At 36.8% G+C, this 22,797-nt stretch overlaps 1 protein-coding gene across 3 annotated transcripts; it reads right to left on the minus strand.

The window, feature by feature from the left end:
- Positions 1-739: 739 nt before the first annotated feature.
- On the minus strand, positions 740-17,297 carry LOC123533325 (17-beta-hydroxysteroid dehydrogenase 14-like). Of its 3 annotated transcripts, none has more exons than XM_053519959.1 (10): positions 17,141-17,297; positions 16,046-16,151; positions 13,221-13,259; positions 9,485-9,582; positions 7,496-7,562; positions 6,749-6,840; positions 6,138-6,242; positions 5,358-5,425; positions 5,083-5,179; positions 740-1,444 (listed from the first exon to the last, which is right to left on the minus strand). In XM_053519959.1, exons 2-10 carry the CDS (start codon positions 16,131-16,133, stop codon positions 1,280-1,282), a joined length of 819 nt encoding a protein of 272 aa, XP_053375934.1. In that variant the 5' UTR covers positions 16,134-16,151; positions 17,141-17,297; the 3' UTR covers positions 740-1,279. The 3 variants fall into 3 exon arrangements, with proteins under 3 accessions (XP_053375934.1, XP_053375935.1, XP_053375936.1); XM_053519960.1 differs by lacking the exon at positions 17,141-17,297 and adding an exon at positions 16,750-16,877; XM_053519961.1 differs by lacking the exon at positions 17,141-17,297 and adding an exon at positions 16,635-16,773.
- Between the last annotated feature and the right edge of the window lie 5,500 nt (positions 17,298-22,797).

Here is a 22,797-nt window from a genome sequence, read left to right on the forward strand (position 1 = left end):
TTTTTGCAAAATATAAAAAGGAATTGTTTATGTAATATATAAATGTGTACCTATTTTTAAATTAAATTCGATATATTAAGTTTCAGATACTTTTTAATTAGATTCACTCGTGTGTCGATTTCTAAAGATCATTAGTTCTATGCATGTTCTCACTACAAAACTGACTCCTTTATAATTTGGATAACTGTCTTCTAGGAGTAACATTGTTAAACTTTTAGTTTATATTGATTGACCTTATGTAAAATCATACTGACATATGCCTTTCTTTAAGGTACCAAGATGAGAGATATTCTCTCTTTTTTTTGTTGGGCTTAACATCACACCGACCCAATTATAGGCAGTACGGCGACTTTCCAGTTTTGACAGTGGTGGAAGACCCCAAGAGCCCCACCCTGCACTAGTTCAAAATAAGCGGGCACTTGGGTAGAACTGCCGGTCTTCCGTAAACCAGCTGGATGGCTTCCTCTTATGAAAGAATTCTACAGTCCGAGTGAGTTTTCGAACCCACAGTAGCGGGTTGGAGTGGGGGCTGGAGGGTGTGTGATTCAAAGTCAGCGGCCACAGAGGTCTCTCGGTTATTTTTTTTTTTGTACAAAATTGCCGTTATTTATCAATTTTCATCGATACAAGGGGAGTAACTACATTATAATGTTTCCGAGATTCTCTACATAGTAGTCGCGGCTGTCAAACGGCTGCCAAACAGTATCGGTGTATATATTATAGAAACAAAAGAGCCAGGTCACATTCCCTCTGTTTATATTTGTATTATTTACAACAATATTCGACACAAGTATTGTAAAACATATATTTATAAAAATTATCCCTGGGTATTTTTTTCATCGTAAAGAATAATTGCACTTTTCTCTCCGAACAGCTAAAATATGCGACTCACTATGACGTTGAAAAATACCTTTAAAAGACATTTGTTGAGAAACTCGACCCGAGAAAAAGACAATGTTTTGCGAAACACTTATCAAAATGCACTTTTCCACCTTGTAGGCTAACATACGTTTAACTACTTTTGGAGTTCGTTTTTGTGCGCATTTGTTCGAAGTTCACCATGATTCTCGATTTCTTGGGTATTTGTTTTCTTGGCTCCCATTTAACTAAAAATGTTCCAAGTAGTATATAAAGTTTGTGTTGTTTTTTTTTCTATATAAAAATCTACTAAAGTTATCTTTTAACGTGACAACTCTCCCATGATGAAATTGATATTTACATAATATACATGAAAATCGTTCATACGTAACTTAAATCTATTTTATATACATTATAATATCTAAAGAAAACTTCCGCTGGCCTTTGCCTTGGGATTTTTAATTCCATAGCACAGTTCGGCACCACCAGACATAAGTATATTAATTCCCGTGCAGAACGTGGCATCCGCTGCTAAAAATAGACACGCCTTCCCACACTCCTCTATGGTTCCCATACGTCCGAGCAACTGAAAAAACAACAACAACAGTCCATGGTGTTCACATCTCGAAAGAATCAAACAAAATGTATTCCACGAAATATACAGATGCTTAGAAACACATTTTATCATAGATCTGCAACTGTTTCAGTTTGGAATATGTTGTAAGCATTTCTAAAGAAAATTTCAAGTGAACAGCTCTATTACCGATACAAACCGAAACTAGAGCTATCACTAAATGTAATTCATACCCCCACAGAAAGCCTTGTTAGACCAGAAAATAGCGGTTAAACCGATGAATGCTCCCCGCAATACGATTACTATATATTAACAGCCAAAAAGCGGAATTCATCGATTGGGCGCATACCTCGTCTTTGCAGTGAAGCTTCCAAAGAAGTTTTTTAGAGCTCCAGCAAATAGCTGTTCGGAAAAAGTGTGCACAAGATATGCCCATCTCCTTTTGGAAGTGGACCTTCTCAGCTAAGAGGTTGCTGAGGAATACTTTGGGCAAGGATGACACTAAAGTTTACAAATGCTGAATAATCAAAGGGCAATAACTTATTGAAAAATCATCCGAACTGTACGGTGGCACAGAGGTGACATGCACTGCCATTTTTTTTCAATTGCACTTCTCTTTTTTTATGTCGTTCCCACGAGATACTAACTCGAGGGAACGACTTAGTATGTCGTGGTAACGAGTTACTAAGTCGTGGGAACGACATAAAAAAAGTGAAGTGCAATTTTAGAAAAAAAGTATTGCATTGAAAAAAAGGAGTAGCGCAATAACAAAATGTAGTGTAATAAAAAAAAAGAATAGTGCAATAAAAAAAGAGTAGTGCATGCTAGCTATGTCGAGGGAACGGCTTACTAACTCGTGGGAACGAGTTAGCTATGTCGTGGGAACGACTTACTATCTCGTTCCCACGACTTAATAAGTCGTTCCCACGACATAGCTAACTCGTTACCACGACATAGCTATCTCGTTCCCACGAGTTAGTCAGCCAATCAAATTGTTTGTTATATTTATTATACCTGCGATCATCATGGACGACGAGGAACTTGGACACTGTCTGTGGTCCCAGCTATGGCTGCTAAGTTTCGCTTTCTGAGTCAATCCGCATTAACTCTAGTGGGTTGGACACCCTATTGAGTGGTAGAAGCCCTTTTGGTATGCCAGTGACACTGTATGTCGGCCAATATCCGGCTGGTTTTTGTCGGCTTCAGATTCAATTTGCCCGAACTTGACCTGGTGGGGGTTGGACCCCAAGTCGGTTGGTATGAGCAGTTCCGTAAGGGCTTGCTTTGGTATGCCGACGGTAGAGGCCCCATATACCCTCTGACACTGCATGTAGGCCAATCTCCGGCTGGTTTGTGTCGCCTTTGGTGTTAATCCACCCGTACTAGACCTAATGTGAGTTGGAGTGGGTTGGGCCCCCAGTCAGTTGGTATGAGTCGTTCCGTCGGGAATACTCTGGTATGGCGACGGAAGAGGCCTGAAATGTCACCTATACGTACGCCCATCTCCGGCTGATTGTTGTCACCTTATATTATATTGTCCAGGTCCATTTTCGAACATCCGCCGTCGCTATACCGGAGTATCCCCGAGGGAACGACTCCATTCGACGAGGGATCCGACATTCTCCAACGCTCACCAGGTCGAGTCCGGAGGGATTGACTCGGCAAAACGCAGCCAGTAATTGACCCACAGACAGTGTCTGGGTCACGTTCTGTCCTCCGCCGTCGGCAATCACGAGTATTTCCGATGGAATGACTAACACCAGCCGACGAGTGGTCAGACCCTCTCCAACCGCAGATTGACTGAAGGTGACAAAAACAGCCGGACACGAGTCCACATATATTGTCAGGGGCCTTTCGGACCTCTCCTGTCGGTATGCCAGAGCATTCCCGACGGAACAGTTCATACCACCCGACTGGGGTTTGACCCACTCCAACTCCTACTTGGTCGAGTTCAGGTTGACTGACTCTATAAAAGGTGACCTATCTGGGACCACAGACAGTGTCCAAGTTTGTTCCTCGGTCGTCCATGATGATCACAGATATAATAAATATAACAAACAATTTGATTGGCTGACTAACTCGTGGGAACGAGATAGCTATGTCGTGGTAATGAGTTAGCTATGTCGTGGGAACGACTTACTATGTCGTGGGAACGAGATAGTAAGTCGTTCCCACGACATAGCTAACTCGTTCCCACGAGTTAGTAAGTCGTTCCCTCGACATAGCTAGCATGCACTACCCTTTTTTATTGCGCTTTTCTTTTTTTATTACACTACTTTTTTATTGCGCTACTCCTATTTTTTCAATGTTATACATTTTTTTAAAATTGCACTTCTCTTTTTTTATGTCGTTCCCACGACTTAGTAGCTCGTTACCACGACATACTAAGTCGTTCCCTCGAGTTAGTATCTCGTGGGAACGGCTTAAAAAGAGAAGTGCAATTGAAAAAAAGGGTAGTGCATGTCACCTCTGTGCCACCGTTCAACTGAACATGAAGACAATAAATTATGTGCATCTCCTATTGACAACGGAGCATCATATGAGTTTTCGGTGAATTCATGCGAGTGATTGCTGAGAAATACTCCGGACAAGGATGGCGCTACAGTTTTCTTATGTTGAATAACCAAAGGCAAATGGAGATAATATTTCCTCTTCGGAATGAAGCTTCCCAGTATGACGTTTCGCTAAATTCCAGCCAGTGGTTGCTGAGAAATACTCCTGGCAGGAATTGCCGGAGAAAAAGACGAAGCGGCGACTATGCTTCCATTTCGGGAAGCATAAAAAATATATTGGTATATAGTAAATAGTTCTCACTACTACTCATCACAACGTTTATATATTCAATCTAAGAAAGAGTCACAGTTCTTGTGCTTTTCAGTTTATTGCCTTAAAATTATTGAAAAGAAGTACAAAAGGGCAGATAACTAAATATTATTATAAGGGGCAGATTTTTGGCAAATGTGTTTTTCAATTGCTCTTAATGACATGTATTACTGTATCAAGTTATATAAAAATCCACTTAGTTGAATTAATGCCATTCACTTCAAAACTGAAAATGTGAAAAATTAAATACAGTTAAAAAGAGGAGACAATTTTGTATAAGAATAAAGTATAGCATTTGTTGTGTTCACTTATCTTTTATAGGGTTAAGTCACATTAAATTCCCTTCTGTAATCAGTGAAGACAAAGTTATGCCATGACTTTTTTTAAAAGGGTGCAAAAAGTGGGGGTGACTTTATTGTGTTATGGTCACTGGGCCTTTCCGACCCTCATCACAGTTTTGCATTAAATTCCCTTCAATAGATTTAATAACTAACATTCTAGTCTAAAACAAATGTGTGAAATTTCAATCAAATGCATGAATAGGTTTCAGAAATATTGAACGAAATGTCAATTTTCGGAAATTTTCCAAGTGGAAAGAACAGATAATTTCGTCAAAACAGAAGTTAGAGTTATGGGACCTTTTATATGAACTTGTCCTATGATCCTATAAATATATTGTAAGTCTGAACTTGATATCTGTACTGGTTCCCTAGAACATTGACGACCAGACGTACGGGACGAGACAAGGTGATTCCAACTTTGTTTGGTGGTGCCCCAGGGGATATAAAAATATCATATTTGGAACGATAATTTCGTGCGAGGCTTACCTGCGAATCTTCACCAGCTTTTACACACTGATTGTAGTCTGGGGTGAGTTTGGCACCTTCCTCCCACATTGGTGTCCAAACATTACCAGGCGCAAATCTGCAGACACATTAAATGGAAACATAATGTCAAAAATGTCCATGATGGAAAATGACGTCATATTTTCAAATCATAATTTCATATGCTTGTGTGCTATTCGTGTCATTTCCTTTAAAAGATAAACTGAAACATATATGTATTTTCTGAAACGTAAAATATTATGGTTTGAAATACTCACGTGTTGACCCTGACACCATGCTCAGCTTCATCAATTGCCAAAGCCTTTGTTAATGACGTCACTCCACCCTGAAATATATGTATAGATTACAGATCATTTACTGACCTTCTAACGAAATTTAGAGAGAAGCGAAGCGCATGCAATCATGGACTGAATTCATTAGGTCAGTAAATGACCTATAACATATTTATACTTATTAAACATGTAAAACTGTAGTTAACCATTAGCAGTCCCCATATGTGCCCAATAAATGATTACTTTATGGATTCAGTTAAGGTAAATCTGCACATTTAATTAACCGGAAGTGACAGCAAGCGTCATTTATCCGGAAAATGTCGAATAATGCCTGGTAGCCATAATACGGGTAGCAATAAATGTTGCCGGAAATCATCCTGTGTATCAAGTGTTGCAGGGTCAACGTTACTGTCCTTCCTAACATTACTTTTGACAACAGATATACAATAGTTAAAAATAATAACATAGAACAATCAGTACTGTATTGACTGCAACTGATATTTGATGAATTGTTAAAAATTAAGCACACAAACAGGCTCTTCAGTCTCTACCGCGTATGTTCAAGTTGCATCTATCAAAGTTGTTTTATATAATATTCTCTTCCGGTTGCACATATGGATGATTCCTCCAAAAAAAATCAGTATAGAGCGAGAAACTGCAGATGCTCATTTTCCCGAAGTTGCCTCTGTTTTTGTTTTTGTTTTTTTTTCATAAAAACCCCCGAAAAAGTCGGGTTTGAATCAGCAAGTGCAGTAGTCAACTCACCTTAGTTGCCACATAAGTACATGCTCCCGGCTGACCAATCTCAGCTACAAGACTGGAATCCTGAATCAAACATCCTTTCGTCTTCCGAAGGTGAGGTAAAGCATACTGTATAGTGCAGAAATTTATATTACGAACTACATGTAGATGAACTTTTGCTGAGACAAAAGAGTGCAAAACATTAGTGTACAGAAAAAAAAAGCAAAATTCTTTGCCATCTTTCAGGCAATCCTGTTTATTACTTCCCCATTTATGAGAAATGTGATGGAAAAAAAAGAGTTCCTGGTTCTCGGACGAGGTAATTGACTGAACGTAAGCTGTCGTCTGTCCAAAAAATGGCGGGAAAAGGCAGGGAAAGCTGAAGCACAATGACTGTTAATATCGGTAATTAAAAATGGTTAGCAAAGGGTTTTAAAATAATTGCTCAAACACAAAACCAAATACTTTGATGCATAGATCTCTAAATGAAACCGAAACAAAACACAACAAATACTTATGTATTGACAGTAACCTAAGACCAGGCCGTGCTTCTTGTATTTTGACCAATGATCGCACCATCCGCAATGTCTGATCATGAATAACCAATAATTCCAAAATACAATAATAAACATTACCTTGGCGACAAGAAAGTAACTGACTAGATTCACATCTAGAAGTTTACGGAAATCATCACCGGATATTTCATCAATTTTCAACACAGGTGGATCTGAAAGTAGACTGCATTTTAATTCAACCGATTGAAGAATAAGCAGGGCTAAAGTGTACTCGCCATTGCATTTTGAAAGGGAAATTTAATGACAAGCTTCTCAATATTACATATTTTAACAGCTATCCTTATTATAATTACATCGCAAATTAGAATTTGACAAGGTAAGGTACCGACATCTTCTGATTACGGGTCAGGTACCCTAAAATAAAGTTCAACGGGCTCTGATATCGTAATAATGTTGATTAAAGTTTTATGATAAGCTTCTAAGTTTCGCTAGTTCGTCTTTACTATTATCCATATAACTAACCAAAACCGGCTCAAAAGAACAAATGAGCCGTGCCATGGGAAAACCAACATAGTGGGTTTGCGACCAGCATGGAACCAGACCAGCCTGCGCATCCGCGCAGTCTGTTCAGGATCCATGCTGTTCGCTAACGGTTTCTCTAATTGCAGTAGGCGTTAAAAGCGAACAGCATGGATCCTGACCAGTCTGCGCGGATGCTACCCACTATGTTGGTTTTCCCATGGCACGGCTCAAATTTTGTTTTGTTCTTGCAGTTTCCTTGTTATAGAGGATGTTGTTAACTAAGTTTGGTGAGGAAGCATTATTATAACGGTTCATAACTACCTATCAACAAGTTCGTTTACTTACGTTGCCCAGCATTATTTATAACACAGTCGATTTGTCCATATTTTTCTACTGTAGTTGAAATTAAATTCTGAAAAACAAGAATACCTTTTGTGAATACAACTCTTGCAAGACCACAACGGTCTAGTTTGACCACTAAAGTAAGAAACAAGAAGTGTTCCTGCACATGCGCGTGATCAAACACACCTTAGTGCCCTCTACTGCTGGAGGTGAAGAGGTAGTCTACAATCAATATGGCGGCGGTCAAAGAACCTTCACTAACCCTTTCTTTTTCATATTTTTTACGATTAAACAGGCTACAGGTCACATCGGATCCAAACACAATCCTCAACGGTCCGTGTGTTCCAGATGATTTCTATTAATAGCAATTAGGAGCAAAAAAGGCTAAACCTGCTGTAATTCCAGCCACAGTTAACCTTTCCTAAACTTTCTCTGCCATTCTGAAACTACAAGAAACACGCTAACCTGCTAGTTGAACAACATTTAAAAATACATCATATCCCTTAACTAGAGGCAGTTCTATGAAACAATAGTTAAACAAGAGCAGGTGATCAAACTAGGCTAATGTGGTTTCTAACTACTGTTTCAAACGTTTAGGAAACCTATAGAACTAATTTTAGTTTAAACAATATAAGACTGCTGTAAAAACAAGATGCTATGTCAGAGTACAGTTATGACATGTTAAGACTTCTGTCAGAACACGATACCATGTCTAATTATAGTTATAACGTGTTAAAATTTCTGTAGAACACAATGCCAAGTATGATTATATCTTTTACAGGTTAAGAGTCCTGTAGAACAAAATACCATGTTTAAGTCTAGTTTAAACATACAAGGATGCAGTATACCTTGTCCAACTACAACCTTAACGGTTTAGGATTACATAAAGACCAGTGCCATGATTAACTCCAAACCTATGACATGCCTAACTACATGTTATAAAGGTAACGACTTCTCTAAGAACCCAAGCTTTGCTTTAATACAATTATAAAAGGTCAGGACTCCTGCGGGAACACGCTGTAATGTCTGACCTAATAAAGCCATGATATCCTGTCAAACTACAGCTGTAACAAGTTAAGATTCATGCACAATACAATGATATGTCAAACTATAACTATAACATGTGATGACTCTTGTAAAACATACTGCCAGTTAAAACAGTTTAACCCTTAGCCTGCTGCAGGCGATTTAACACCTTTGCAAACAGGTTGGAACCAGAATCAACGCCGTTTAATCGCGTCTAGATCAGGTTCCAAGTGTTGTCTCTGACAATATTCTTCCAAGTTTATGGAGCTAATGAATGAAATCTGTTTAACAATTTTAAACGACACTTTCCACAGACGACAATTTAACTAGCATGCTAAAGGTTAAACTTACCAGGAATCCTCTTAAAGAATAGAACGTCAGGTCTTACTCCAGTTTAACGGGTTAGGACTTCCTAAAGAACACAATGCCATGTCTTACTCCGAATTTACTAGGTAAAGACGCCGCCAGTAAGAAAGAAATGTCATGTCTAACTACATATTCTGAAGTTTATGAGTACTGTAAATACACAATGCCATGTCTAACTACAGTTTTAAAAGGGTAAAAGTCTTGTAAAGCACGATGTCATCTTACTGCAGTTATATCAGGTCAGACTCTTGTAAGAACACAATGCCTTGATGCCATACAGTTTTAACCGGTTCAACCTCTCTTAAAGAATGCCGTGTCATGTCCAACTACACGTTATACAGTACTATGTCTAACTACAAATTAATTTTAAGGTGTCAGTAAGAAAGCAATATCATGTCCGGCTATTGATTTTTTAAGAAATGAATGTCATGTCTTACCGCAGTAGAAACAGGTTAAATAAGACTCCTGTAAAACACGATGTAATGTCTGACTACACTAATAAAAGAGTTATGATTCTTGTAAGAACATGACGCCATGTCTAACTTCAACACTATCAGAGGCTAAGACTGCTGTAATATAAGACGCAGTAGGTAAACTTACTTTGATATCATCCTCTTTTGTCATATCGCACTTGACAAACAAAGCTGAACCAGGTCCCTGAGCATTCATTTTTGTTTCAAGTTCCCGGCCTTCTGTTTCTGCAAAGAAGAAAGGTACCGATATGTCTTTTTGTTTTAAGTCTCTTTTTATTACAGAAAGTCTGCTGGACAACAGATGGTCAAATACATGCAACTATGAAACTGTTTGATCCTCCTTATTTATAACAGGATTTCTCATCCCTCTGAAGGTCTCCGAGGGAAGCAGTCTAGGATTTTCTTTGAATTTTTAAGTGTCTTATTCATTGTCAGTTTTATGGCTAGAAATCTTTTCCCGGGCAAAAGTGATAATTCGAAGCATGTTTTGTTTTACAGATTTTTCATTATGGTAACTAAGCCTTGGATATCTCGAAAATTGTATCATTCGCAACTAAGGCCTCACCAAATTAAAAAGATGTTCATCGGATTTGTTTTTGGCTAGCGTTCGCCCAATTAAAAAAAAAATCAAGCCAAAATTTGTTGGTGCGCTAATTTTTACGGACGTAACAGTGTACAATGCATATAATTCAAGTCCCAGATTGTTCTAAAATTGACTTTAATCACAATAAATACATACTACGCGAACATCTTCTATAATATATCGTTATACTCATATTTAGTCGCATTAAAGTTATTTCCCCTTTATGCAGTTACCCATTTTCTTCAAAAGTTTACCAAATTGAATTGCTACAAAAATCGGATTTATTTCATTTAAAATTGGATGAAAAAACTTACTAATTTATTTGATAACATCAATCTACATTATTTTGATAAGAGTAAATACGTACTGATGCAAGTCATTTTCCTGTTTTCTGTTTTTCCTGTCCAAATGATCAGCATTTGTATACGAAAGTGGGTGGGGTAAGGAATTTACATTATGAGTTGTGTTCAGACCAGTTTAGATTTTCGTTTTTTTTTTAATCCCCAAGTAGAATAATGTTAGTTAATATTTAACACACGTTAATCTTCATTTCAGACCTTAATTGAGATTTGTTTCAACAAATTTAATCCGTTAAGGAAGTTTAAAGTTAAAACAAGAGCTGTTCGTAAGACAGCACGCTCGACTTTTCTTAGTGCTTGACTCTGAATTAGAGCTTTGCCAGTAAAAGAGGCATAATAGTCAAAAGCTTTGAAAGTAACAGAGCTACTGGACATTATGTAAAACTTAAACAAATTATTCTAAGTTAAAAAGGGGCATAAATCTGTCAAAATTCAATCAGAGTTATGGGGATTGTTTCTCCTGGTGTAGATTTTGATAGTTAATAACTATTTAAGTTTCAAGTCAAAAGCTTTATTAGGAACAGAGATATTTGACCGAAAAGTCAAGCTAACAAGAGCTCGTCGAACACGAAATGCCCCCTCTTGATACATTCAGTAATTGCATAAGGAACAGAAATTATTTACTCACTCTAAACAAAAGTTCTATCGTTCTGGTTCAATGTGACATTGACCTTTGACCTATTGACCTCAAATCAACAGAGGTCATCTGCTGGTCATGAACAACCTATTAAGTTTAGTGATCCTAGGCCAAAGCATTCTCAAGGTATCGTCTTGAAAGGGTTTAACTGTTCCGGGTCAATGTGACCTTGATCTTTAGCCTACAGACCTCAAAATCTATAGGGGTCAACTACATGTCATGACCAACCTCCCTATCAAGTTTCATGATCCTAGGCCCAAGCATTCTCAAGTTATTGTCTGGAAACGGTTAAAATGTTCCCGGTCACTGTAACCTTGACCTTTGACCTACTGACTTTAAAATAAATAGGGGCCATCTGCTGGTCATCTGATGAACCTCTCTATCATCTTTCATGACCCTTGGCCTAAGCGTTCTGAAGTTATCGTCCAGAAACCGTTTAACTGTTCCTGGCCAACATGACCTTGAACTTTGACATACTGACCTCAAAATCAATAGGGGTCATCTGCTGGTCATGGCCTACCTCCCTATCAACTTTTATGATCCTAGGCCCAAAGCCAACACACGAGGACAAAACGAACAAACAAAGGAACACAGTGGGGCACCGCCTTGGAACGGTCAGTGGCAAAAACACCACTGGGGAGCTTAAACCGGTTTCTGGTGCGCACCCAACCCCACCCTTATCCCCACCATGTTCCAAAGACACGGGACAGTGTAAATAAAAGTAATCCCCTACAGGTGAATATCTAACACACGTAATGGAAACAAAAAGGCATGACATGTAAAACCCAAAAATGCTCGTGTATAAATATATAAAAAGCAAACCTTAAGAACCAAAAACGTATGTACTCAATGCCTTTGCAGAAGACAGAGCAACAAGAGAAACACCCTTAAGGGCTCGACGAAACAGGCCAGGAGACAGATATCAAAACAGTTCAGTCCTGGTGGGATTTAAAAACTGTCTATCACAGAGTCACTGTACTGTATGCCAATGTTATTACATTTTTTCACGAGTTCGCTGTGCGCAAATTTTCTCAATCCCTGAATTATTTTTAATGTAAAAATGCTGTACATTCTATTTCAAGGTTTTTATTAGTCAATCGAGTAAAAGGGGAGCGGTGATCTAGTGGATAAGGTGTCGGCCGCTTCTCATATGACACCAGTGCTGTTTTTTCAAGGAAGCAGACCGAAGAGTGGTTACAATAAGCTTAAAGCTTTCATCACAATCGAGCTAAAACAAAATACATATGTAGTATAAACTAATCGAGGGCCAAATCAAGACAAATATATTTCTTCGCTCCTCGCTCGCTCCTGATTTTCTCATAAACCAAACAAAATAAATATTTAAATAATTTTTCGCTCGCCGCCTCATTTTTTTTTAGAAAAAAAAAATCCGATGAACAACTTTTCAGTTTGGTGTAGCCTAAAGTCGAACTAAATTTTGGGGCACTATTATTAGATGTTATACTGTATTTCATGCATGCAAAATGTAACATGATATAAATCGCGTGATATTTAAGTGTGGTGACTGTATAAAAGTCATCTGAATTAAATCAGAGTCCAAATATTAAGTATATAATAACACAGAAAATATGTATATGTGACACAGCCTGAAAATAATATAAGTTTTTAATGCTGCATTGTACTTGGCTTATTATATGGCTCCATTAGACTATTCGTGCCGTGTGCAAAACAACCTACCAAAAGATCGGAAACAAAATGGCTTCGGATCTCCGCTTCGAGTGGAAGGAAGTTAATTTGTGTGGAAATCAGTCATAATGACACTGTTCACAATAATGACATCTTGTTTCATATGCCATGTTGTTGTATGTTGAATTGTTTGTTATGTTTATGTCAGATGCCCATAAGGGCCTTGACTTCATAATAAACTTGAAACTTGATATTTTTCAGAATGAAGCATGCAAGCATTCAATGTAAACAAATGAAGTGTCGTATCCTGTAACTTGATTTTCATGACAGTAAAATTATTTTTTTTGAAATGGATTATCTCAATACAGACATAAGGGATGTTGCATATTTCAATACCTGTAATGAAATCGAGCATGCTGTATTTTGTTGGTTGCGTTCTAAGCTTCAAAAGGATCTTCCCGCAGACTTAATTCAAAGATTCAAAATCAGTCACTTTATCTTCTATGTTTGTAGGTATTGTCCAATATTCGACAGCCACTTTGAAAACAATACAATCTAAAACTGCAGTGTAGTTGAGCCAGTTTAAAACTGTAATTTAGTGAACCATTTTAAAACTGTAAATAAGACAACAACTTACCTCCTCTTGAACAGAACACCACCTTTGAACCATGTTGCACTAAAAGAAAAAAAAAGTGCAGTATTTAAAGGTCCATTACTAAGGGAAAATGAGTTGGCAATTTTTTTCAAAGCCAGTGCATAGACTTCTGCAAGACACTAAATAATGAAGATTGGCAGGTCAAAATTTACAGAAGGTCTTTGGAACTCAAAGAAATGTATGTGTATTATGTTGAAATTTCAATAAATCGACAGAATGACCCCCCCCCCCCCAGGTCTTTTTAACTTTCTTCATACTTCATAGAAAAATAATTGTACATATACTGCGATTTACTTCGAATTTCTACATACCAACTTTCATTTTCAAACTGTAAAATAGAAACACTTACTTCTGTGCTTGAAAAACTTAAATGTTCACTTTAAAGAAATTGGTATTTAAGTTAAGCTGGCGATGCATTTAATCAGTTGCCATGGAACATGCGTATACTTAAAGGCTAGTCCTTCAGTTATAAACAGTTTGGAGACTGATGCATCAGACTGGTTGATTCTGACCATGACTAAAATTGACTACACTGAGAAAATGTATGGTTTCATGGTGCTAAACTAGCATTTAACAGTGATTTCTATTGTGATAAAAAAAAAACATGGCGGATGTTTTGAACATTTATCTGGAAATCTGGTCCGACAAGTCTCGTATGAACCTATCTATGAGATTGTATTTAATTGTTGGCATTGGTATGTATAAAGGGAACAGACGTATCAAGCAGACGTTGAACTACGAATTTACGCTTTTCGTATTTCTATACTGTTTGACTGCTTGTGGGGAATGTTTCCCAGGCGAGCCTATACTGCGAAATCTGATTAACATCCGTGAGAGACTAATTCTCATGTTCTCATAGATTTCTTGGTTAAGAAACGCAATAAATTTTATTCCGACAAAAATCCAAATTATTGTACTTTCAAAATTTGTAATATCTACGAAATTGCCAATGTGTTTTTTTTTACCGAAACCACGAAATTTCATGACCTAGATATTAAACGAGTTCACCGTTTTCGTCCTACATGAAACCGCAAACTCCAACGCAGTGATCTCCCTTGCCGCTTCGCTCATTGATGGTTACATTCTACCAATTCAATTCCTTATTTATTTCATATTAATAACAAAACATTCAGACCTCATTTTCAGCACTTTACAGCATTTCAATGATATGAAAACCATATATGGTCATTTAGTATAACATGTCTTCTTATCAAAAATAGAAAAATATTGACATGTTATGTTGTATATAAGAAAAATAATCTGTTCTGACAAACATCACCCTCTAAAAATGCCCCCATGAAAACAGCCGTTTAGCAGTTACGCGTAGGTAGACATTTTTCGCAAAAAATAAAAAATTATTCCAAGAAATTTACAATAAAAATGGTCTAGATCTATTCTCAATACTATAAGCAATAAACATAAGCCAAAAATTTAACTGTCACTTTCTCATGTCACTTATTATACCAGATTTCATCCATAGCATGGAACTACATTTTGGACTACTTCACAATGTAACACTGAGTAGTCACTTCCGGTTTGGTGTAATCCGTCCTGATAACTTCAACGCAGTGATCTCCCTTGCCGTTTCGCTCATTGATCACTGCCAACACCAAACCAACGCAGTGATCTCCCTTGCCGCTTCGATCACTGATCACTGCCAACACAACTTTCACGTGACCATTGTTCATCACGTGATGATCGGTATACGTTGATATAATACAGAAATCTACCAAAATTTGACAATAACATATCTGGGCCAGTAGGAAAATATTGAAAAGCCTCTATCTGTTTCGGCTTGGGGTCAATGACAGCATAATCATCTTGGACGGCATCTAAGATTAACGTCGACATACTCGTTTGTTTTCTTTCAGTTTCGTTTCATGATACTTAGCGGTCTTGTAAATAATTACCCATTTTCAATCACAATCGTTATTTTTTCATTACGGGACATTCGCATGTGCTAAAAGAAGTGTAAACTTTGAAAACACTGGGTAAAATTAACTAAATAATTATATAATTAAAAGAAGTCCTCTTAGCTGAATTTTAGCTAAAACAATTGTGTTGGCAGTGATCAGTGAGCGAAGCGGCAAGGGAGTTTGCATGAAACCGATGTCATCGATTTAGTGTAACAGTTGTTTAACACAACGATTATATTTTAACGAGCAAACAAGTAACTGACATAAGGCGAAAGCTATACGGCGCTTCTTCTCTTCTTTCTAACTCGATTTAAGCGTAAGAAAACCTGCCGTTCAAAATTAATCGAAGCCCCAGAAAGGCTTCAAAACCATGAAGATTATGCCATGCTTCTTCATGTACACCTTCTGGACACAATCATTCGATCGATATTTAACTTCGTATCTTTTGCAACGAAACAGCACACAAAAATCAAACATTTTCTTTCCTGTTGTTCTTCTTCTGGACCCTTCCCCATATCGGATGGAATGCTCAGGGCCTAGGCTACTACGTTATTCAAGTTAACGGAGTTATAGGTTACTCTACCAGGAAGAACTAAATCGCCTTTCGCCTTATATACAAGGACCGCCTTATCAATATATTGTAACCCATTTCTGGAAAGTATATTGATAAGACAGCCCCCTTGTTGGATTCAAAGTGGATTATATCTTAACGTGAAAATATGTCACTTCAGCAAATATGTTAAATTTTAGAAATAATTTTTTTCAATTTTTTTGCATTTTTTTCTCAAAAGGAGTTACAAAAAATAAAAGAATCATGAACGGTTTAGATAAAACCCACTTTGTATCATTGTCGTGTAATTCTATAGTATATGTGTAAGAAAAATGACTTACCAAAAACTTCGACACATCCTTTGCCTATTCCCTTGCTGCCTCCCGTTACTATGGTTACCTTGTCTTTGTATCTTAGTGCTTCAGCCATTTTAGACGTAGAAATTATCTAAATAAATACGATATACGTGAACTTTATCTCTCAAAATGGGCTAAGTACCAAATGACACTGTAAATAGTCAAAAAATGCTCATTCCATTCAATAATTAAAGAAAACTGTTCACACTTCAATAAAAATATCTTGAAGGAGTGTAATTTCAGTGATGGATTTATTGTACGAGTTGTTGAATAGAACTGAACTAAATATAATGCAAGCATCTAGCGAATATAATAGATCTTTTATTTAAGTCAACGACTCAATAAGTTCAGTGCTAAAAACTACATTAATATTCTTTTTTTTTATCTTAAACATACTAGAAAAAAAGATAAATTTCACTTCTAGCCTTAACACTCCTTAACCAGATTTTGGCTAAAATGACCTTTCTTAAAAATTGAAGTTTGTTCATATTATGAACATAAGAATATGAGTTTTTGTTTCTAACTAGATCTATCCAATGGTAGATATTTATAATTTATAATTAAGACAGCTTACCTCGAGTAAAGCGTTTCAATTTTCAATGTAAAAAATAGTAAAAACAATTAACTTCCATGTGTTTCCGTCAGTTTACAAAGCTGTCTTAAGAAATATAGCATTATTTTTCTGATACCTAAAACATTCTCTCATTTTTGTTGTACGATCTCACGGTCCCCGGTAGAAAACTTTTCTACGCTATCTAGCTTGTGAGACGACTACTGAAGATCATGATGATCGTTCACTGGCGCGGAGTGCGTGTATGTAACTTTAAATGCAGTAACCCTATATGTAACTAAATGTTTTGTACTAAATATGTTTTGTTTAAATTTAGAGGAAACAAAACAATTTGCCTCCATATCAATGGGCGGTTAGACAAATACACCCCATCACCCCCATCACTGTCCTCCAACCCCTGCTTTAATTCTAAATACGCCAGTGTGAGTATCATCTATTAATAGCAACAAACGGGCAATATAACACTAAAATAGATAAATTTAAAACATGATATAAATAAAACAACATACATTTAACAGGTGCTAGCTTCCGTGGGATTTCCGCCTATCTATGAATATTTGCACAGTGTGTTGTATCTCTGTCACTTCGGTCCAAATTTCGACTGATATTGATAACGTAAATACGTACACTTTGAACAGTGTTCCAAGATTGGTCTCCCTTGTCTACAGTGGCGTAGTAATATTTATGGGAATTTTGTTTTCAGTAAGTCATTTTTAAGTGTGTGACTTTTTATCAGTCAGTTTTTTTCTATAAAACCTACAGCATTTGTCGAAAAACAAGTTTATAAGTGTAACTTTACGCTTGTATTTGACACATGATTTCTGCATAGGGGTTCGTGGGTTCGTATCAATTTTTTTAAACAATGCACGAGTAGAGGGCGGTTGAAGAAGTTCTGCTAGTTGGAACAAAGAATTTACACAATGTAGAATTTTATTAAACCATACATTTTCAAAGCATTATTGTGTCTAAAGAAAATGCAGTTAATAAAAAGATAGGATACTCTACAGGGCCGGTTCCAGAAATTTTTGACTGGGTTGGGGGGGGGGGGGGGCACCAGTGTTGAACGAAGACATCAACGCCGAGGCGCAAGGTTTTCGAGGGGGCGCCTTTGCCCATGTTAGGTAGGGATTCAGGGGTCAGGTGCGGATCAGATTGACTCCCCCTGTAATTTTTTGAAGTACATGCATACAATGGTGGCCTCTGGTGCATTTTAGGTCTCAATTTTAAGGTATTGGAGGAGTATGTTACTCCCGTCTTGATTGGGGGGTCAGGGGGATCTCCCCTGGAAAATTTTGAACTACAGGTATGAAATGGTGGCCTCTGGTGCATTTCTGGGTCTAAATTTTGAGGGGCATCTTTGATGAGTACAAGTCACTTCTCGACCAACTGGGGAGGGTGGTGGGGGGGGGGGGGGGGCCCACGGGCCCCCTCGGCCGGGCCCTTCATCCGGGCCTGCTGTACTTGTTTCGTTGTTTATTAGGCCAAATTCAAAAAAAAATGTCCTCCGAAAATTTTTACAATGGGCTTCAATCGGAAAGTCGCACTTTTAATTACATGTTAGATTATAGAAAGGTTCCGATTTAGAAATATCTTCATGCAGATTCCAGTCAACATTTATGCTACTCGTATAACGACTACCAGTTGACCGGTATAAAGGACGTTATGTCGTTTCTTCGGTTAATCAAACGTGCAGAACTGCCCGAAAGGATCCTCCCTAGAGATATTTTTGAAAACAACATTCACCATACATAGAAATCTTTGATTTAAACACCACATTCAAATATAGTTACGTTTAAGCACAACACAAATATGGGCCCTATCTGAATTCTAGGGTAACAAGGAGGCCCTCCTAAATTTTTCCCCCCCAAAACATCGCATAAAAGTGATGAGTTTTGTGTATTTAGATGAGTCAGGGTTTTCAGGGTATTGACTATTCCTGTTTCTCGTAATCTCAGGGTTTCTCATATTCTCGTTGTTTGCCTTAAAGTTGTCAAATAATTTAATGTTTGTTATTTTCTAGACAGGAATGGTACAAAGCTGACACACTGAAAATTCCAAGTGTTTTGAACGCAAATTGACGGAACTATTGGCATTTTACTGAATTTTCAAAAAATCCTTATTTTTCTGGTTTAATTGTCATATTTCTTGATGTATTTACTACAGATTGTATCTTTTTATTACACAATGGTAATTCTAATGTTTTAAATTCTACAACTTATTTGTGATGAAAAGTCAAATCTAAACCCACGGGAATACGAGAAACTCTTGGTCCATTTCTCACGCCATGTACCCGGATAATCCTAACTCTGTTCAGCGACCCTAACTCAGTGCCAACATGGCTGACAGAAAGACGATGTATGTAGTTAATTTCTTTGTCTTTTTTCATGTTTTTATGTTAGTATGCAATGTTATCGTAAAACTTTTGATAGTCATAATATCATGTATTGATAACATGTTTTGTGTACTAAATATTTCAATCGAAATGTCACATTATGTGGCTGGAATTCATTAAAGAAGTCTTCAAAATGAACATGTTTTATGTTTCTAACTGTTTTAAAGTACCAGAAATTGCAGTAAGACCTTACTTATTAAATGTATTAGTTCCATAAACATCTCTTTGACAATGTTTAACAGTATCAAAGTTTGAAATTAATTTTTATAGCTTAAAAATTGTATTGATTATGAGGTGGGTTTAAATTTGCGGATAATTCCTAACTGGTATAGGATACAGCGCTGGATAAATACGAACTTAGAATGGATAAACACCTAACCAAACGAAAACGGCTGTTCGTCTGTGCTTTTTTTATGGACTGTTGATGCTCGAAGTTCTTTCACCTACCCACCCCTGCAGGGATATGGGATTCCTATGTCCAACTTATCCGACTCGTGATTTTTTGCCGGCGGACAAGTACATTTTTCAGTCTGTGTGTCCGCGGACAAGCATACTTTTTCAGGTATAAAAGGAGAAAACATAAAATATAATTTAGATTGTGTGTTGCTTCAAGTGTATGGAGGTGATAAAGATAATGGGTGCTTTGACTAGGTCTCGCGCACACTGTAACTCGGTGACTATGATAAAACATCAGAGAAGATTTAGATACAAGATTTAACACTAGTTTACAGCTATTTGCCGACAAACACATGTAAATAAGCTCAACATAAGTAAAACAGCTGTAATAAAATGCAAATATGTTTTTGATTTAATCATATTTTATTGCTTCTGAACACATAATACATAGCACATATACATAATAAGTAACAAAAGCAAATGGGTTGGGCTACAAGTTATTGCAACATTAGAAGTCAGCCCTTCCCAATGCAAATATGTTAAAGCACATTAAAGCAAATAATGCATCTGGCTGTAAGTAGATAAGAAACAAATCACAAATTATTACATACATGTTACAGCGCATTAAAACAAAATAGCACATAGGTACTAGCAAATAAATGGAAAAAGTAATTTACCACGTACAGATATAGCACATTTAAAGCAACATAAAAAAAGATTAGCTGACACTACACAAAAATAAGAGTCACATTTTACAACATGCATTAAAAAAACACACATAAAAGAAGAAATCATATACATGCTAAAGGGAGAATAAGAACTACTTAAAGCAGCTGAAGAAAAATATTTGCATCATCAGCATATAGCATTCTGTAACAAAAACTAGAAAAGGAAAACAAGGGTTACACACACATAACTAAAAGGACATTTAAAGACATCAGAAACGTAAACAACTTAAAAAAAGTATTATGACAAGTTTGTAAGTAGAATTCCAACTGCTGAGACAATAAGTCACTGTCAAAGGAAATATTTGAGTCAGTAGTCAGCCAAATTAAAATCAAAAGCACACAGAGATCGCAAGTATGACTAAAACAAGTCGGAACGTTTTAACAGTCTTTCTCTGAATTCATCTGGCTTGTACCATTGCGTGGCCAGTGTTTCGGGCATGACCTCAAAAGATTCCGAACACTGCTTACGCGATTTCAGACTTTTATAAACGTTAAAAGGCAAATATTTCAACAGCTTATTTTTTATCACAGTTACTGTGATATGCTTTTCTTTTCATTGTCCTACATAAAGAACTCGATCTCCAGTCTATTTGCGCTTTCATGAAGATTTAATATTACAAATCAGAGCAAATGAAATTTGACTATGGACAAGTGGATTTGTAAGTGTCCGTGGACAAGTGAAAAATGTAAGGATACCCACACCCCTGTCCCGTCAGTCCATGCATCACTCCCCTCCCACCACACCACACACACACACACTTTTCTTCCCTATTTACCATCTGAAAAATATCATATTTAATAATTAATTATAAATCTAATCCCATTTAAACAATATCAAAAATATTTCATTAGCACCTCTATAAAAATCTCTTACACTATACGATATACAAGATTTGAAACAAACACAATTCTTCTGAAACAGTGTGTGTGTGTGTGTGTGTGTGTGTGTGTGTGTGTGTGTGTGAGGGGGTGGGGGGTGGGGATTACAGAACTTCGAACATCGGTGGTATTAAATAATTTCTTATATAATAACATAATAATTTTGACTTTTATACTAAGTTATTTTTGAGGGTTTATCCAGATTTTTCCAGACATTGCTATTTGCATAATATTAAAATTATGAAAAAAATATTTGACTGTAGTGGGCATACATATAACATCTTGTAAAATTATTGACAAAGTTTGAAGACAATACCGCTTAAAAAGTAATGTTTACAATAATCAGACCATGTACATGTCAACTCATTCATTTCTATAGTATACTAGTCAGTTAGGTGTTTATCCGTCACACAATTTCGTGTAAGTTAGGTTTTTATCCATTCCTCATGTAAACTGAGTTCGGTTTTTATCAAATCAAAGTTAGGTTTTTATCCCTTTTCTCGCTGTCAGTACATTTGAACATGCATTGTGTCAACATGTAGTGGGTTAACAACATAGTGTAAACGGGCCTTATAAAGCAGTATATCCTTGCTTTCAAACAACAAAATAGTCGAGGCATCAAAAGCATAGAAGTATTTTTAAAGATTTTTTGTAAAAGTTTTCATTGAAAAAGTTGCCTTGTTCGTCGGTATTCCACCTGAAAACACAAGGGCTGATATATTTAACATGATACATTTTGAAATAAATATACACTTGATCAATGGAGATAGATATAACAACAGAAGCATTCCTTTATACATCGTAATAACACAGAAAACAAAGTTGTATCGGCTTTACATCCGCCATGTTGGCACTGAGTTAGGGTCGCTGAACAGAGTTAAGATTATCCGGGTACATGGCGTGTTTCTGTGGCTGAGGGTGGTATCAACTACTGTAACAAAATAATTAAATGAGATAATTTCTGTAACATTTTATGGCTCCATCTGAAATATAAGTGAATCTTCTACGAAATAACACCCAAGTACTGTTTATGAAATGGTTAATATGTTAATGGGAATAAAAACAACACCTTAGGCCCCTGAGAATATGAGAAAATAGGGTATTTTTTTTTCAAACAAGAAGATATTGTTCTAAGCACTGGCTACATCTCGCGTCCACACATCACGTTAGCGAGACCGTAAGAAACTGTTAAATTAACTGATTTCAAACTCTACACCAGTTTTTAGGAACATTAGACGGTCTCACATGACAGGTTAATAAATCTGGTTTACCTTGTAATATAATTATGACCTTTTTCAATTTTAGAATTGTTTGTAGAAGTTCTACATGTATAGGCAGCATTCTCAGAAACTACTGGACTCCAGTACTTTCAAATTCCTCACTAGTCTTAAATATTATGTAAATATCATACATAATGTTCAATAACCTGAATAGGATTGACAATAATGAACTAAATAGAAAAAATAGTGCAACAACACACAATGAATTATGTCACGCACCCGATATGAAATTCAGGTGTCAGTGTATGTAAAAATATTGACGTCTCCGGTACCAGGGTATCTTAACGTGGAATAGAAACGAGTATGTAATAAGAATGTTTTTAAGGTTTGTTTACTTTTTTCAAAGAAATTTTGAACGCCAACTGGTCTGGGCGTGTGATAGAAAAGTCTGAAGAACAGAGAAGTTGACCAATCGCTGTACCATCCAGATATTGTACATGTGACCTTCGGCTGCGTGTCGCTACCTGAGACAAGCCACTGCCGGTACAGGT

This window comes from Mercenaria mercenaria, chromosome 12 (genome assembly GCF_021730395.1).
Source record: "Mercenaria mercenaria strain notata chromosome 12, MADL_Memer_1, whole genome shotgun sequence".
NCBI lineage: Eukaryota > Metazoa > Mollusca > Bivalvia > Venerida > Veneridae > Mercenaria > Mercenaria mercenaria.

Bases quoted from the DNA above. Each gene is read 5' to 3' on its own strand.
- LOC123533325 (XM_053519959.1), bottom strand. From the start codon at position 16,133: ATGGCTGAAGCACTAAGATACAAAGACAAGGTAACCATAGTAACGGGA. The intron at 6,841-7,495 runs GTAAGTAAACGA...GTCTACTTTCAG, and splicing joins TATAAATAATGCTGGGCAAC to ATCCACCTGTGTTGAAAATT. The intron at 5,426-6,137 runs GTGAGTTGACTA...CATATATTTCAG, and splicing joins GTACTTATGTGGCAACTAAG to GGTGGAGTGACGTCATTAAC.